We start from the raw sequence: 16,084 nt of genomic DNA on the forward strand, positions 1-16,084 counted from the left end.
TTAATTAATTTATTTTAGCAGTACTTTGCCTTTTGTTTAAATAATTATAAGAGGTCCCAGTTTGTAAAAGCGATATTTTTAGGAACATTTTTATAGGTGGTTTACAACCTATAGGTTTAGTTCAAAATTCTGTATTTATGCAGTAGTGTTTCTAATTCAATTTTTAGGCACATTTAATTCGTGAGTTCACAATTAGCGGATGACCATACCAAAATTATCCCAATAATATCAATTAATTATTATGATTACATAACAATCGAAATTTTCCAATTAATGTGTATTTAATAATGGAAAATTCAACATTTTAATATTTTACTAAAATCGTTTAAGCAATTAATATTTTTTAGCATAATAGGTTTTGTTTATAATTTGTTTGCAAAAATCTTATTCAAATAAATATTTTACTGAATACTAGCAAAAATTCAAGATTTTACTAAACAAATTTCCATTAAAAGGTAATAAAATTTTAGTAATAAGAAAAGAAAAACACGATCGTGCAAATTGAAGGACAACTCTCAAAAGGCACCGTAAAATTATATTTAGTTTGACAATTGCACGAGACATCGCGACGGTATTAATTAACCAGAGATAATTTTAGGTACCATTAATTTTCCACACAGAAAGTTATTTTTATCATTTATGAGTAAACTTTGCACCCATACAGCTCTGGGCTTTTTCGGAGTTTGATGACGAAACATATATGGTAAAAAGCTCCCTACCCTCTTTCTTGGACTTACTTCACTTGAGCACTTATAAGTCGATGGGTGGCAGTAGAAGAAATGAGGTGGAATTCCGTCCCAATCGCCCTTTATTGCCCCACACTTCAACCCTCAAAGAACAACGAAACCACCCCTACCCCAGGAGGTAAAATGTGAGGTGAAAGAGAAAAAGGACTAGCGTGTTCATTTCACGTAAATGTTGGAAAATTGCTCGGCCTCTGGTCAGTTCAGACAGAACCGTGTTACGAGTCAGGTGAACCTAAACTTTCTACTTGTGACCAAAGTGAAAGTTTTCCATCAATTTCCAATTCATGGGAAAACTATTTCCCATTCTGAATATTTCAACAAGTCAGTGAAGTGTCTACCTGTGCTCTCCAGGTAATTAACAAACTTTTGGACCATTCACTTCCGTACAATTGTTATCTCTTGGAATTTCATACTCCAACTTGGATTCTATTCACTTCCGTCTTGCTCAAGTGCCGTGAATATGAACCTAATGTACCTGGAAGGTGATTCTTATTAAAAGTTCATTACAATAAAATTTTAATTTGAATTTGCACTTCAAAAGAAAACAGCCTTACGCTTGAATTTTCTTTAGGTTTTGTTTTCTTTTTTTTTTCGGCAAAGTGAAAACGAGAAAAAATTCACAAAAACACACCAGAAAAATAGGTTAATGAAGTGTTGAACAAGAGTATTTTGTTATAAATCACCGTCACATTTTTCCGCGGATGTTTTACGATTCGAATTTGTCCTTCCTGTGAGATATTTGTTCCACTGAATAGGTGAACAGAAAGCCCTGATGGAGTGTGAGACCAAAAAAAGAGAATTCTACAGAGCTATTAATCAATCAGAAAGAGAAATTCAAAAAGAAAATTCCATTCAAAGTTCTGTAATTTAATGGTTAAGAATTTTTTTTTCGTATTTTTCCAGGTCACTAGGAACATTAGCAATCATACTAAGTCATCAGAAGTGGACTCAAATAAATTGCTATTGGAGTAACGACAAAAAGCGCAAAAAGGCACGTCATAAAAGCTCATGTTGGGTGCAATAAATTAACACGCAGGAGTCAATTATTTCTTACGGTTATTAAAAAAAAAACACAAGCAAAAATAGCACCTGTGTGTGGTGAAAAGCAAAATATTACTGTGAAAAGTGTACCTGAGAGTGCTAGAAAAGCACAAGTTCTAGCTTGAAGCAGCAATTCTTGCGGTGTTGAGTAAAATTGGGTGGTTTTGCTTAGCAGCTACCACCATCAAAATCAACTCCAGAGATTTACAAGACTCATAAAAAAAAGCAAAAATGGGCTGTGCAAATTCTTCACCACTAGCCAATGGAGCTGATAATATCATGGGAACTGCCAAAAGTGCTGCTCAGGATATGAAACACACCGGCGAAGAAATGTTAAATGGTGAGTTTGCCTTTGAGATTAAAGCCAATAATTGAGAAAAACTAAAATAATTATACATGGGAGGAAGTGCTTTTTTTTTTTTGAAAAATGGTACCCTCTTACAGTTGGGTTATTTTGCTCATATAATTTAACGTCGACACGGAAAAGAAATTGTTGTAGGAAGTCATTAAAATCCCACCGGGTGGATGGCTTTTTGGGGTTTTCAGGTCAAGCAGCACTTCCAACATATTCACCCACAAACCATCCCCTAAGTCGTTAAGTGTAAATTCTCTACCACAAAAGGGACTTCAAAAGAAAAACTCTTACTTTCGATCTTACGATGATAGTAGCAAAGTTTACCAAAATAGATAACAAATCATGTTGTAAAATAAAATAACAAAAAAGATTTGCTAACATTTCTAAAAAAAAATCCTTCAAGTAGATTTTATGGTAATTTTTGCCATTTAGAAGTTTCCATAAAACGATTTGATATTGTCAGTGTTCTCGTAAAAATTGAAAAAAAAACTAACTTTATTTTTTCCACTTTTTAACGAAGCTAAAATAAGGTGATTGGTGGTGGAAAAGTATTCCAGTTTTGCGATATGCTCGGATATGTAACTTTGATGCTATACTCAGTATACCAAAAATATCATTGGATGTTTAGTCTTTCCTTGTATAGGAATAAACGGTTTGAATATACAATACAACAGATTTAATTTTAAAGTAATGCTTGGATCGGCTTCAGGTCAAAATTCCAAAAACCAAAACCCAAATAGCTCAAAATCCAGAAAAGGTAAAATTATGAATGGGCCTATATCCCGAACTCTCGGGATGTTGACCAGTACCGGTATGGATCACCTCAAAATTTGCTTAAAATTGTGTGTAGAAATAATAAAACTCAGTTAAACTTGCATTTCAAATAAAATAGATTTAAACGGGATTGCAAGACGTAACAAATAAGAGGGTAGGGTGGAGTAATCATTTGTGGACGTCGTACACTTATGGACAGTGTGCAAAAATCTTTAGATTTTACCTAAAACGGATTTCGAAAAATCACAAAAGTGTTAATTACATCATAAACTGATAATTTTATGATTTTTCGAAATCTAATTTAGGTAAGAACTTAAGATTTTTGGGAGCTGGGCATAAATGTATAGGGGAAAGTGCTCTCCCTTCGAACGTTCATGCCTTCGAATCATGTGAATTTCTTTTGTTTTCGTAAGAGATTTATACTAAATTATCACGGAATTATCAACAATTGATAAGTTAACTAATATTTAATAGAAATACGTAAGTCTCTTAGGAAAACTAAAAGAAAATTCACCTTATTCGAAGGCATGAACATTCGAAGGGAGAGTACTTTCCCCTAACGTCCATATGTGATGACTCCACCTCATGATGCATGGTGCACATGATGATGCAAACCTAAGAACAGGCTGAAAGACGACTTAGTGCAATTATATTAGAAATAATTATAATAAATATTTCTATTTTGAATAAAGTTTATGATTGAAATAATTACAATAAAATAGAATATTTTAATGATAAAGTTAAAATTCCATTAACTTTCTATAAAGCCGTGTCTGGCTAATCCTTGAGTCTGTCTAAACCCTAAGTCTGCATTTGTCCCAATCGGTTGAGGAATATATTATATTTTATAGGGCTGACTATACCTTCGAAGTTGAGTAGGGGAGACTGGGGCAAAATGTCACAAAACGGATATTTTATTTTTTTACAAGCTACTCGATCGCTTCAAAAATTTCTAATTAACGCAGTTTTATAGGAAATTTACCGCTCTACAACTTTGTGAAAATAATATTCCTCTATTTTGTAAGGAAATACGTTTATCGAGCCGATTTCTAAAAGATAATTTTGTGACCATTCTCAAAAATGCTGGGGCAAATAGTACCAAACATGGGGTATTATCATATTTTGATTCGCTTTATTATGGGCTTCCGTAAATTTGAAAAAATACCTAGAGGACATATTTTCATAGAAATTTTATTCATCCACATCTTTGTAAAACACCGTTTTCTCTGTGAGAAGAGTGAGAAAACGAGGAAAATGCTTTTCAAGCTATTTTAGAAAAAAACACACACACAAAAGACTGCAAATCGTTTGACCAATCCAAACAACAAGCGGCGAGACATGGTAATGACGTTTCTTTTCGCACTGTGAGACATCAGAAATTGCTTCGCTTTATGTTACTTTTTGCTCTATGCCTTTTGTTACTTTTTACCCCAAGTGGACAAGGATTTCTGGAGAAAAGAACCTTTGTGAAATTTTAAAATAGATACCGGATTCGTATTCAAAGAATCCAAATTATTTAGAAAATATTCACCAGTGCATCAATTTTGGAAAATAAGTAGATAATAATTGTTATCTTCTGCAAGGAAAATATTTCAAAAATAGGACTAAAAATTTCGATATTTTTTATTTTCTAAATTCTTTGTTCAAATTTTAAGAAACTTACGACTACGACATTGAAGAAGGTCTATGGAGGCTATCTATGGAAAACAATTTGAGCCGCTATCTTTTTTACCTTGGAAGATATTGAATTTTGAATTTTTCGATTTGTGACTTTTTGCCCCAGTCTCCCCTATCTATTAAAATGAAGTAAATAGCTCTAGCTTGATTTCGTTTTATAATTATTGAGGTCGCATTGCACACATTAATATAAATAAAATTTCCCCGGGGATATTTTCATTAGAAACATATTCTAAACAGGACATGAGAGAGCCGGAATTTTTGAGATATTTTTTTATGTTTTGACTTCAAGCAGTATTTTATTTACAAAACTCAGAAAATGATCTTAACAATTTGCATAGCGCTTAGCACATATACTCACTAGTATAGAATTTATTAAAATAACCCGTTTAGTGTTTTGGTTAGATTTCTTTTAATAATAAAAGAATAATCCATCGCGTCTCAAACTACCCGGGTCTCAAACATTCAGGCTCTCCGCTACTCTTCAGCAAAGAACTAGATGAATATTATCTTTTTTATTTAAATATTAGGTACTTTAGTGATGTTTAATTAATTGGATCATTTCAAAGAAATTAACACTTAAGCGTACACGTCGTGAATGAAAGTAAATAGAGAATTAATTAGAAGTAGCATGGTGCAATCAGTAAAAGCGTTAGCTCTCCCACAGTTGTATCTGTGACTCGACTTTAACAGTTCTAAGTTCGGGTTTAGCCCGATGCTAAATACTCAATGAAATAGATATGTCAACATGAGATGAAAACGTAATGAAATGCACCACCTTTGACGGTGATGCACGCTCTTGACGGGTCATCTATGATCCATTTGTTCAACACGGTAAGATTCTATTCTTTACATTGTAATGCTAGTAAAATGATACGATACGATTAATAACAGTAATACGGGCTTCAGACCAAAGGCTTAGCCAAATGGCTTAATTGCTCTAATTTCTTATCAATCATGATTTTTTGGGAAAATTTAACAGGATTGGATTATTAAAGATTAAAAATAACCTATTAGACTCTCAAAAAGCAATTAAATTGCACGCTATTTAGTATTTTGAGACCTAACGAGAACTGGGCTAAACCTCTAGTCTGAAGACCGCTTAAGGGTTAACTAAATAAAACTCTCTGTGGTAGGATATCAGTTGCATCCCCGCATCTCACTCAGACGCTAAGCTATCAGAATATGCCAAAAGATCCCTCGGAGACAAAGTGCCAACTTTACCGATATTTTGTGTCTCCCGGAGTTAGCCTAGGATTTTTTGGGAAAAAATCCTGAAAGTGGACCAAAAAAAGACTGAAGAAAATCCAGTGTTTGTATGCAGATTAGCTTTCCTGAAGTCTTTACGAGAAGTATTTCTGTACAAAATAGTACAGAGTTGCGAGAATGATCAGTACAAACGAACGAAAGTCCAAGCGATAAAATAGGTAGATTTTTTAAAAAAAATTATATTTGAACGAACCGTTGAGGCCGTTGAGAGTAAAGTCGATTTTTAAATTGCGAAATACATCGATAGACTGTTTTTTCTTGGAGCAACTGATTTGCAATTTATTAAATGTCAAAATTATCTACAAGGAACGGTTAAAATGATCCTTGTAAATAATCTGAAGTATAACCTTTAATCTCACTAATGACCAAAATATACCTCATGTTGTTTCTGAAAGTTAATAAATCGTGCCTTCAGAAACCATAACGAAAACTCTTTTAAACGATTACTAAGTCAAATAAATCGGTAAAATTAAGATCATTCCAAAATTTTGATTTTTCACAATCTCTAACGCTTTAGAGTCGCTTAAAGGTAGTATTACAAAAATCGCATTTTACTAGAAGGTATGTCGTTCTACATTGTACAATTCATTTTATAAATTTGAAAAAGATTAAAGCGTGATTTTTTTAAGCGAGAAGAGTTTAAAAAAAATTACATTTTCTCTTCTAAATCCCAAACGAAAAGTGATTAATGAAGGTTGGTATTTTTGAGTTTATTGGACCATAATTAGCCTAGGCAAAATTACCTCAGTACTTTCCCCTGCATATTTAAAAGTTGGTCTGTAGGGGGTTATAAAGGTTAAAGGTTAATCTATAAATTTCAGTATCACATAGTAAAGTGTTGAGGGATTCTATAAGGGCGTCAAGACCATTTACTGTTGACCTTTAAGGTTTGACAAATACAATTTGGCTTAGTTATTGTAAAGTTTCTTGTATTTGGGTTTAAAACTTGAAGAAAATTTTTCACTTCAATATTTAAAGTTTGAAGATTTATCTCAGAATTGTGGAAATAACCTTATAATTAAAAACTCGAAGCACTACTGTTCTCAAATCAATTACCGCCGATAAAACAATAACAAAATCTAAGCGTATCGACATAAAAATGCTATACTTTCCTAGAGTAATTGCTTCTAATACTTGTTATTTTTATCAAAATCCCCAGCTCATCTTAGGCAAAGTCGCATCGCAACACTCAAAAAAAATTGAGAATTTGTGATAACAATTAGTATTGGCACGTTAAATGCTCCAACATCATGTAAAACAACAACCAGACTAAAATTTCAGAGATTACACCTTGAGGCATATAAACCGTGTTTTAGAATTTTAGGTGTTTTACCGCCCCCCTAAAATCCACCCAGAAAACGTGTAAATTGCTGGAAAAATGCCTTGCAAATGGAGATTGCTGAAATTACCCATTATCACTGTGTAAATGTGTATCTTCTGCTTCAATAATATAATTTTCCCACCGCAAATGCTTGAAGGAGAAAATGCACTTAAAGAGATTGATTTTTTAATGAAGTGGAATTATGGATAAAATGGGAATTTCTTTGCAGAAAATTATACCACTAACTTTGGCAATATTTAAGAAAACTTTTTAAAAACCAATGTGAATATACAGAATGCATAACTGATTCAGAATATAAATTTTGATTTTTCTAGAAGAATGAATTTCATATCAAAATTGAATTGCAAATATGATTCTGAATTTTTCAATAGATAAATCTTTCCCAGAGAAATATTCCGGTAATTGAGTCGAATGATAAAGCTGGCAAAAAGCCAAAAAATAAAAGTGTTACACGAAATTTCACTCTCAGTTGACAACTTACCATAAATTTCAAGGGCTTAAAGTGCGCGTAACCCTGGTAGGAAATTCTTTATCGTGCAGAGTGAAAAAATTATGCAAATTTTTGAAACTCTAACAGGTTAAATCTGCGTGGCTGCGTTCGAGGCCATCTATAGGGGATGAAGAAGTATATAATTAGGCACAGAAAAGAGGAAATCACAGTATCAAAACCCTTACAAATTACACATCAGGTCCCTCCCTTTTAATGCAATAATTTCGTCCATGAATATTAATTAGGTAATTTTTGTGATGAAGAAACTTTTAAAGTAGAGGAACACGCTAAAATTTGCCCCTTTTCCTACCTAAAAACGCTCTATTTTGTCGAAGGTTTGGGGTATTATTAGTAGTAATCTTAAAATAGAACAAAACAGTTAGATTTTTAAGATATACTATGGAAAATAATGCTTCCTAAGTGGGACTTTTCAACTCGACTAATTGTATATAATTCTGCTAATAAAAGAAATATGTGTTTTATTAATGCTTTTCCTTAAAACTATTACGGCATCAGCTAAGCAATTAACTGAGATTCTTTACAATTTCACTTATTTTGAAAAACTAATTACTGACTTTTTCAAATTGAAATTAATAATATCCAATTAATATATTCCGGTGAAATAACACAGTTGTAAAATTGAAGAGAAAAGAAAGATAATCCTCTCAGTTCTAAGAGAAGTCTTTAGGCGTTATGTCTTTAAATTCGCCTTTAAAGGGGTTGATTCACATTTTTCAATAAAGATGTTTACAGTGCTGTCTCTCTATATGCACACTCTCTATATGCACAGCTTTTGTGTCGGTTGCATTCAAAATCAATTTGTTTACATTTTGACAAAGTAATAACGAAAATTATTTTCTTGGTAGCTAATTTTTCTTGTTTTTAATTTTCTTAATTTTATTTTTTCTGTCTCATATTATATTTAAAATAAACACGGGAAATTCTAGAACAATAAAAAAATGATAATTTATTAAAAGAAAGAAAAAAACCGTTGGGAATTTCAAAAAAAAGTTGTGCATATTCAGAGAGAGAACTGTCAAAAAAAAGTACCCAAACTGTGCATATAGAGAGACAGCACTGTAATTTTAAATTGTATTTTTTAACCCTTTAATAGAGTAGTGTGCCAAATTCCGGCCAGCTTGCAATTTCGGCCACCTTTTTTGTTCCTCGAATTTCCATGAACTTTTAGATTTTACGTACTCTAGAGATTATACAATACAAAAGAATAACAAAAAATGCAGCTTCGACAAACGAGATGACGTGAAAAAGATATTGGAAATATTCCCGAAGGACAAAGAACTATGAGAATGAAGGTGGCCGAAATAGGGTACCAAAGCTATGTCTATATTTTTATTCATTTCAAAATGTACTAAGAATGATTTCAGAGAAAATAAAGACGATAAACTGTCTACAAGGTTCTAAGCAACACTCCTTAAGTAGAAGGAATGAAAAAAATCAATTTGTATTTGAAATATTCCATTTCAAACTTGAGACTTTGACGCTTGCATGCAACTATGCCGAAATTTGGCACACTTACCCTAATTTCACAAAAAAAAAAAGTTAAATTGGAAATGTTAAATATCTTTAACACTAAACCTACCAATCCCAAACAAATTGACATAATATTTAAATTATTATTATTAAAATCCGCTGAAAATCCTAGATAAGCCTATAGAAACTAGATTTTCTGTCGGTGTCCTTTTATTTTGGTAAGATACATTACTGCGGTGGCACCCAAAATCTCGAAAACGAAAATCCCGAAAGCCAAAATCTCGAAAAGTCAAAATATAAAACAAACCAAAATCTCAAAAACCAAAATAGAGGGAAGTGAGGCACCATTGAAATTGAAATTTTCTCCTATGTTTAAATGGAAGTGAGCCACAGCATAATGCAATTTAGCTTCACAATCTGTTTGTGAAGATAAATTATATCACGATAAGGCTCAATTTTATTTAAAAATAGGTGAAAAAACCCTAATTTCAAAGCTGCCCCACTTTCAAAGGTGCCTCACTTCCCCCTACCTAAAGCTAGGATCTCGAAAAGACAAAAATCCGAGAGCCAAAATTTAGAATGGTTAAAGTCTGGAAAGGGACGAAATTATACAGAAAATAGGGAAAATAGAATAATTTCCTAAAATACAAACAGTTTCCCTTTGCCTTCAACAATCGTGAAGGTAGCTATGACACTCAGGATTTTGTCTTTCAGGATTTTGGCTTTCGGGTTTTTGGATCTTTTGGGATTTTGACTTTTAGGAATTTCGATCCATTCGAGATTTTGGCTTTCGGGACTTTAGTATACAAGATTTTGCCGTTCAGAATTTTGGTTTTCGGGTTTTGAACCCATTCATAATTTTTGGCTTTCAGGGATTTGGCCCTCGAAATTTTAACTATTCAGGATTTCAACCCATTCGGAATTTTGGCTTTTAAAAATTTCATTTGGCGGATAATTTTGTTTCGGTCTCTCCTAGTGTCTAATATGGTTTCTAGGCTAGTCCGTTTCTTTAATCAAATCCTATCTACCATTAATATAGATAAGTTTAAGTCTCAATAAATCGCTTGTTTAGAAATTAGAGCGGTTAACCCTCATGGATAAATCTTAGGTCTGAAGGCTTATATAAGTCACGATTTCATTTCCTTGCTAAAGTTTTCTAATGGCAATTTCAAATTGTTAATTTACTAAAAGACTTCTTCTCTAAACTTCCACAATTTATATGAAATATTGTAGAACTCTGTAAACCAGTTCCAACCATAATATCTGTTATTGTTCCTGCCCTATATTAGCAATAGTATTCCACCTTCTGCGGTTAACAATGTTGAACTTTGAATGGGCATTAGAACGTTGTTATCAATATGTGCATGTTATACACAATCTGCCCTATAGCTATTGTAAAATTAATATCGATGGTAAAATATATCTATTGTCTTCTTATTTGAACAGATGTTAACAGTTCAATTACCGGAACAGTGGATTATGTTAAGGACACAGTCGTGGGTGCAGTTCAGGGAATGGGCCAGGAACTCGAGAGCGCCATAAAGGGTGGCAAGGATGAAAAGAATGAGGATGATTTGATGGTTGAAGATCTTACAGATAGCAAATATATCCCACTGAAGGAGCCAAATGGTTTGCTGGAAGACCACTTGGAGGAACGGAAGACGGAGATGCTAAAGCGTGTTCAGAGTTTATCGGATGAAGCAGACAAAATGGCAGATGAGCTGATCAAAGAAACGGAAGATGTGATAGTGGATGGAGTTGAGGATGTGACGAACAAAGTACAAAATGGACTGGAGGGTGCTAAAGAGGCTGTGGAGAATGCAATGAATGAGATTGAAGAGGTGACGGACAAAACACCCGTACACTCAATTGACAGCCTCAAGACCGGAACACCTGAACCCGAACTTGAGAGGATACTCGAGTCCAATGAAGACACCAAGTCACCCTCTCCAAAACCCACCCTCATGCAACTAGAGGACTTGGAAGCGGATCCACCGGCGCCATCCGAGACAAAGATACCAGAGTGAGTAAGGGATTTATCTCACAAAAACAAACCACACACAACCTCTAGTAATGGCAAATTCACTCCTCAACAATCCCAACACCACTCTTTTCAACGAACAATAGCATCAGTATCGATTTGTAATGAAGAATCTATATATTGAATACAACATTCTCCCCAAAATGATATTTTTCATGTAAAGTCTCTCTTTTCGACACCGCCTCAATGCTTCCAAAGCAGCATTTGTCGAGATAAAACACATTCTTATTTTTGTGATAACATTTTCCCTATTCTTTGCTTAACTCAATCAACATCCACCGATGGAGTCACACCTCATTCAAACAACCGTCCCATTACAAAATTCATTAAGAAGCACCCCGAGACACAACATCAAATAAATCGATTATCCATTGTGCTACATTTGAAGAGTCACCCCCGTTTTTCAAGTTCACCCACAGCCCCCTCCCCTGCCCCCCCGAAAAGAAAATCCTTCATACACGAAACACTATAATTTAATTCGATATTCCATCATATTTCTATTTTGGAGACCATTCTGGGTGATTCACTTGAGTTCTCACCAGGTTCTTGGACAAGCAAAAGTCAGAGTGTGAGTATCGTGATCTCGTTCGTCACATCGTGTGAGACTTTCACTTTTTTTTCACTCAATGTACCTGCATGAAGGGAAATAATTACAAATTTATTTCTCTTTTTTTTTACTTTCTCAAAACCACCCACTTGGGGTAGTTGACCGCTTTGCTCTCGATAAAAAGTTATCGAATTTGTAAGACATTACTTCTACAGCCGACAAAACAAGGGGTTAATACAAAGCAAGTTGCGGTGGGATTGATTGAATATCCTTTAGATACCCGGAAATTTAATTTTGTTGAATTACTTCATTGCTCTTTAAGTAATGCTTGGTTGCGGCTGTCGGCAACTTACAATGACTAACCTCATCATAATTAATACAAACAGAAAATCCATAGATCGTGCACTGGAAAAATCCGATAAAAGTTAAAATAACATTCCGAAAATGTTAATTATACCCCTGCAGAATTGATCCAAAATGGGTGTAAATATTACCTTTTTAGGTGTATTATGGGTTAAAGTAACCCTTTTTCATGTTAATTTTACATTTAAAAAGGTGTAAAATTAACATTAAAAAATGTTGATATATTTTTACACCTAAAAAATGTTAAAGTTACGAGGAAAAAAAGGTAATCGCAGCTCTTTTTTTCCTCAGTGTGGGAACAGGGTAACAAGAACAAGCTCTGAGAGGGATTTAGGGTAGACATGTGCTAATGAAACTAGGATATTTTTGGGGATAGAAGAGATGGACGATCTGAATTACAGTCGTTAAGGCTCGAGTACTGACTGAGTTTAGGGGTAAATAAGGGCCTAAATAGAGTCAGGCTGATCCTAGAGAATATTTAGACCTATGTAAAATTTGGCATAAAAGGAAACTTATGCTTATGTTTGAGATACTTACATTTTTACAACCAAATTTTACTCGCTAAATATTCTCTAAATGATCAGCCTGAGTCTAGTTTGGTCTTAAGAATAATAAGGAGATCATAGCACAGGCGTCACCATGCCCAAAGCACTCAAAATCCGGAACAGTTAGGGTGGTCTGATACTTAAGCGTTGAAACGGAACCCAGAAGGCCCGAAATACTTTTGGTTCACTCAAGAATGTAGTCCTTAAACCTTAAAGAATGACCTCCAAGTCTAATATTGTAAGGTTCAAGGAAATCCGTCTTCAGGGGATAAACAGGTCTGCCACTCACGGTTCACTTCGGGTGCCGATCAGTACGATCCTGGAGACTGATTGCGTGATCAGCACGATCTCAGAGATAGATCAGCGCGATCTTCTGATCTGCCAATCACGGTTCACTCGCTGGTCACACTTATTCACCCCCTGTCCTTGTTTAATATCTTCATAGAACTTCTAATTTCAAGGAATATTAAAAATATCGGTAATGGTTGTCATAAACAGACACAATCATTCCATTATGAAAATGGTGACAAAGGGTCCCTCCCCCTCCTTCGCGAAAAACTAGAACTCGTGACTTTAGTTCCGTCGTGGTTTTTCTCACACTGCACACTTAATGTTCATAGCGGTGGCAGCCAAAATACCGAAAGCCAAAATCCCGATAGCCAAAATCCCGAATTTTTAAAATCATGAAAGGGATGAAATTATATAGAGGAAAATGTTTAGAATGATTTCCTAAGACACAGATGATTTCTCTTTGCCTCCAGCAAGCGCGGGTACAATCGTGGGAGTAGCTGTGACACTTTTAAGAATTCGGGATTTTGGCTTTCGAGATTTTGGCCCATTCGCGATTTTGGCTTTTGGGATTTTGGCGTTCGGGATTTTGGCTTTCGGGATTTTGGCGTTCGGGATTTTGACCGGCACCCGTTCATAGATTTAGAAACAATTTGAAAGGATTTATAAAGTAGTTAAAAGATTACCTGAAGTCCCTGAAATATTCTAAATATCTTAAAAATTAACTACCGTATAAAAATTAATTAAAGGTTAATAATTAGTTCATGACCGATTGCAATCGATTCCGTGTTGTTAATTAAAAGGTCCCTCCAACGATCTCAAACTTGCTTAAATCAGTTAAGTGCTACCTACAGTAATTATAAACCGTGACTTTTAAATTCGGTACTGAGAATAATTAAATGGTATATTCGTAGGGGAGGGTAATACGTTTTTTAGACTAATGTTTAGTTCAGTTTCTGAAAGCCTAGAATGTATAAAGAATTTATAAACAATGAGAACCTAGAAAGGTTTTTCAAAATCTGACTGGAAATCATCCTTAATATACGATCTTAATGAACAATGCTTTCCAAAAAATCTCGATTTAGAAATTAGAGCGGTTAAACTAAAAGGCCCTTAGGCGGTCTTCACAATAGAGATTTAGCCCAATTCTCCAATCCTAAATCAAAAATTGCAAAAATCCTGATAAGAAATTAGGAAAATTAAGAAATATGGATAAGTCTTTGGTCTGAATCCTGTATTAGATTTGAACGAAATTTAAGATTTCCATGAAGTACCATGAACCATTAGATATCATTAAGTTCTGTCTCAAAGTTTAAAAACTCCGAGTTTCTATTCCCAACTGTTTCGTTTGTACTTTAGATCTGCTTTCGGCTAAACAAATAAACAGACAAAGACCTTGAAAATTTTTCAGGTTCGAGAAGACTTATCACAAATTTTCAGTTCAGTGGTTCAATGGTTGTTTCCTGCAGCAAAAATTTTCTTGTACAAGACCATATCAGTTAAGTAAGCACTTGTAGACCAATCTTGAGGATATTCTATACAGAAATCTGTAGGTAAACCCCTTGTTTTAGATATGGGGAGGATGGGAAGGAATTTCGATAAGAGTACTTTGACTTTCACCTTCGTCTCACATTTGAGGACGGAAAATCGATTTTCACCTCCGCAGCAAAAGAAACCGGAAGTGAGAACTAGAAGTGTTTGGTCATAAAAATCCACTGTTCTTTTTCACTTTTTTTTTGCCTGAATCACTCAAAGGAACATTTCCAACATTTTTCAACACTTTAACACAATCAAAAAGAAAGTCGAGATATTATTCAAATGACTCATTTCGCGCTCAATAAGCTCACGAAAAATACCACAATAATGGATGAAAATGGAATGTAAATTGTGGATTAAGAAAAGCAATGATCATTTACTCTTTGTTACCATCATATTCATTGTGGTACTTTTCAGTTTATAAGACACTTTTTTACTGAGAATTTATTTAGTCCCTTGTCCCTTTCATTGGCACTCATAAACACCAAAAAAATAAAATTCTTAAGATCACCATGGTATTTTTGCGCAAAGATGAAGGATGTTTAATTTGTGAGACCATTGAAGACAAAATTTTATGTTTTCGCCGCTTTTTTGAACAGAAAAGAACACTAAAACAAGACCATAAAACATCCTCTAGGCGGTCTTCATCGTCCCCGAACATGACACAAGACACAAAACAATTAATTGGCAACATGATGAATGAAAAGCTCGCAAACTCACCCACAAAAGCTTCATCACATTGGCTTGCAGAGGCTGATGGGCAATGCAATATAGTACCTGTGATAGATAAAGAGCCACAGTTAACTCCTTGGGAACGATTGGCCGATGCTATCCTCAGGAAGCCCTTTCCACTCACGCATTCATCCAAGTCCGCAAGCATCGAAAGTCTCACCACGGATACCATTGAGATATAACACACCCACCGATGGGGCGTGCAATTTCCCACACAATATCCTTCCTCTATCTTACTCCTTCTTCCATTGAACCCCCCTTTTAACGAGACTTGATGCATTTCCACCACCTATACAGACATTTTCTTGAAAAATACATCCTCAAACACTAATTTATTATAGAGAAGAAAAAAAAAAAGAAAAACAAACAATCCAAAAGAGAAAAATTATGTGAAAAATGTAACAAGAAACACAATGTAAAATTTCCACAAGAAAAAGATAATTTTTCAATTTCACAAAAATTATTAAGTGAATGTGTAAGGTAGATTTTATAAAAGTTATGATTGTGTATATTTTTTTGTCCAGAGATTTAACTGCAACACTCTGAAGTATAATAAAATCAACGTCCATGAATAAGAAGAGTGTTTGTCTTTATTTTGAATTATCAACAATGTCCTGTACCAAGAAAATAATTTAAAAAAAATACATAGGGGAAACTGGGGCAGCAGTAAACTCAAGGTACAGTAGAACCCCGCTGTAGGCCATCGCTCTGTAGTCCACAATTTATCGACCGTTGATTTCAAAACACTGATTTTAAGTTAGGTTATGTTTTTTAGTACGCGACATGCAATGTTGTCATAATTATTTTAATATTTTTGGCAAACTTTATTGAGTAGTTGTGATAATTG

At 34.2% G+C, this 16,084-nt stretch overlaps 1 protein-coding gene across 1 annotated transcript; it reads left to right on the forward strand.

The window, feature by feature from the left end:
• The first annotated feature begins 964 nt into the window (after positions 1-964).
• Positions 965-11,370, forward strand: LOC129804185 (uncharacterized). Its single transcript, XM_055851265.1, has 3 exons — positions 965-1,097; positions 1,650-2,127; positions 10,632-11,370. The coding sequence occupies exons 2-3, from the start codon at positions 2,019-2,021 to the stop codon at positions 11,210-11,212; spliced, it is 690 nt and encodes a 229-aa protein (XP_055707240.1). The 5' UTR covers positions 965-1,097; positions 1,650-2,018; the 3' UTR covers positions 11,213-11,370.
• The last annotated feature ends 4,714 nt before the right edge of the window (positions 11,371-16,084 follow it).

This window comes from Phlebotomus papatasi, chromosome 2, assembly GCF_024763615.1.
Source record: "Phlebotomus papatasi isolate M1 chromosome 2, Ppap_2.1, whole genome shotgun sequence".
NCBI classification, from domain to species: Eukaryota; Metazoa; Arthropoda; class Insecta; order Diptera; family Psychodidae; genus Phlebotomus; species Phlebotomus papatasi.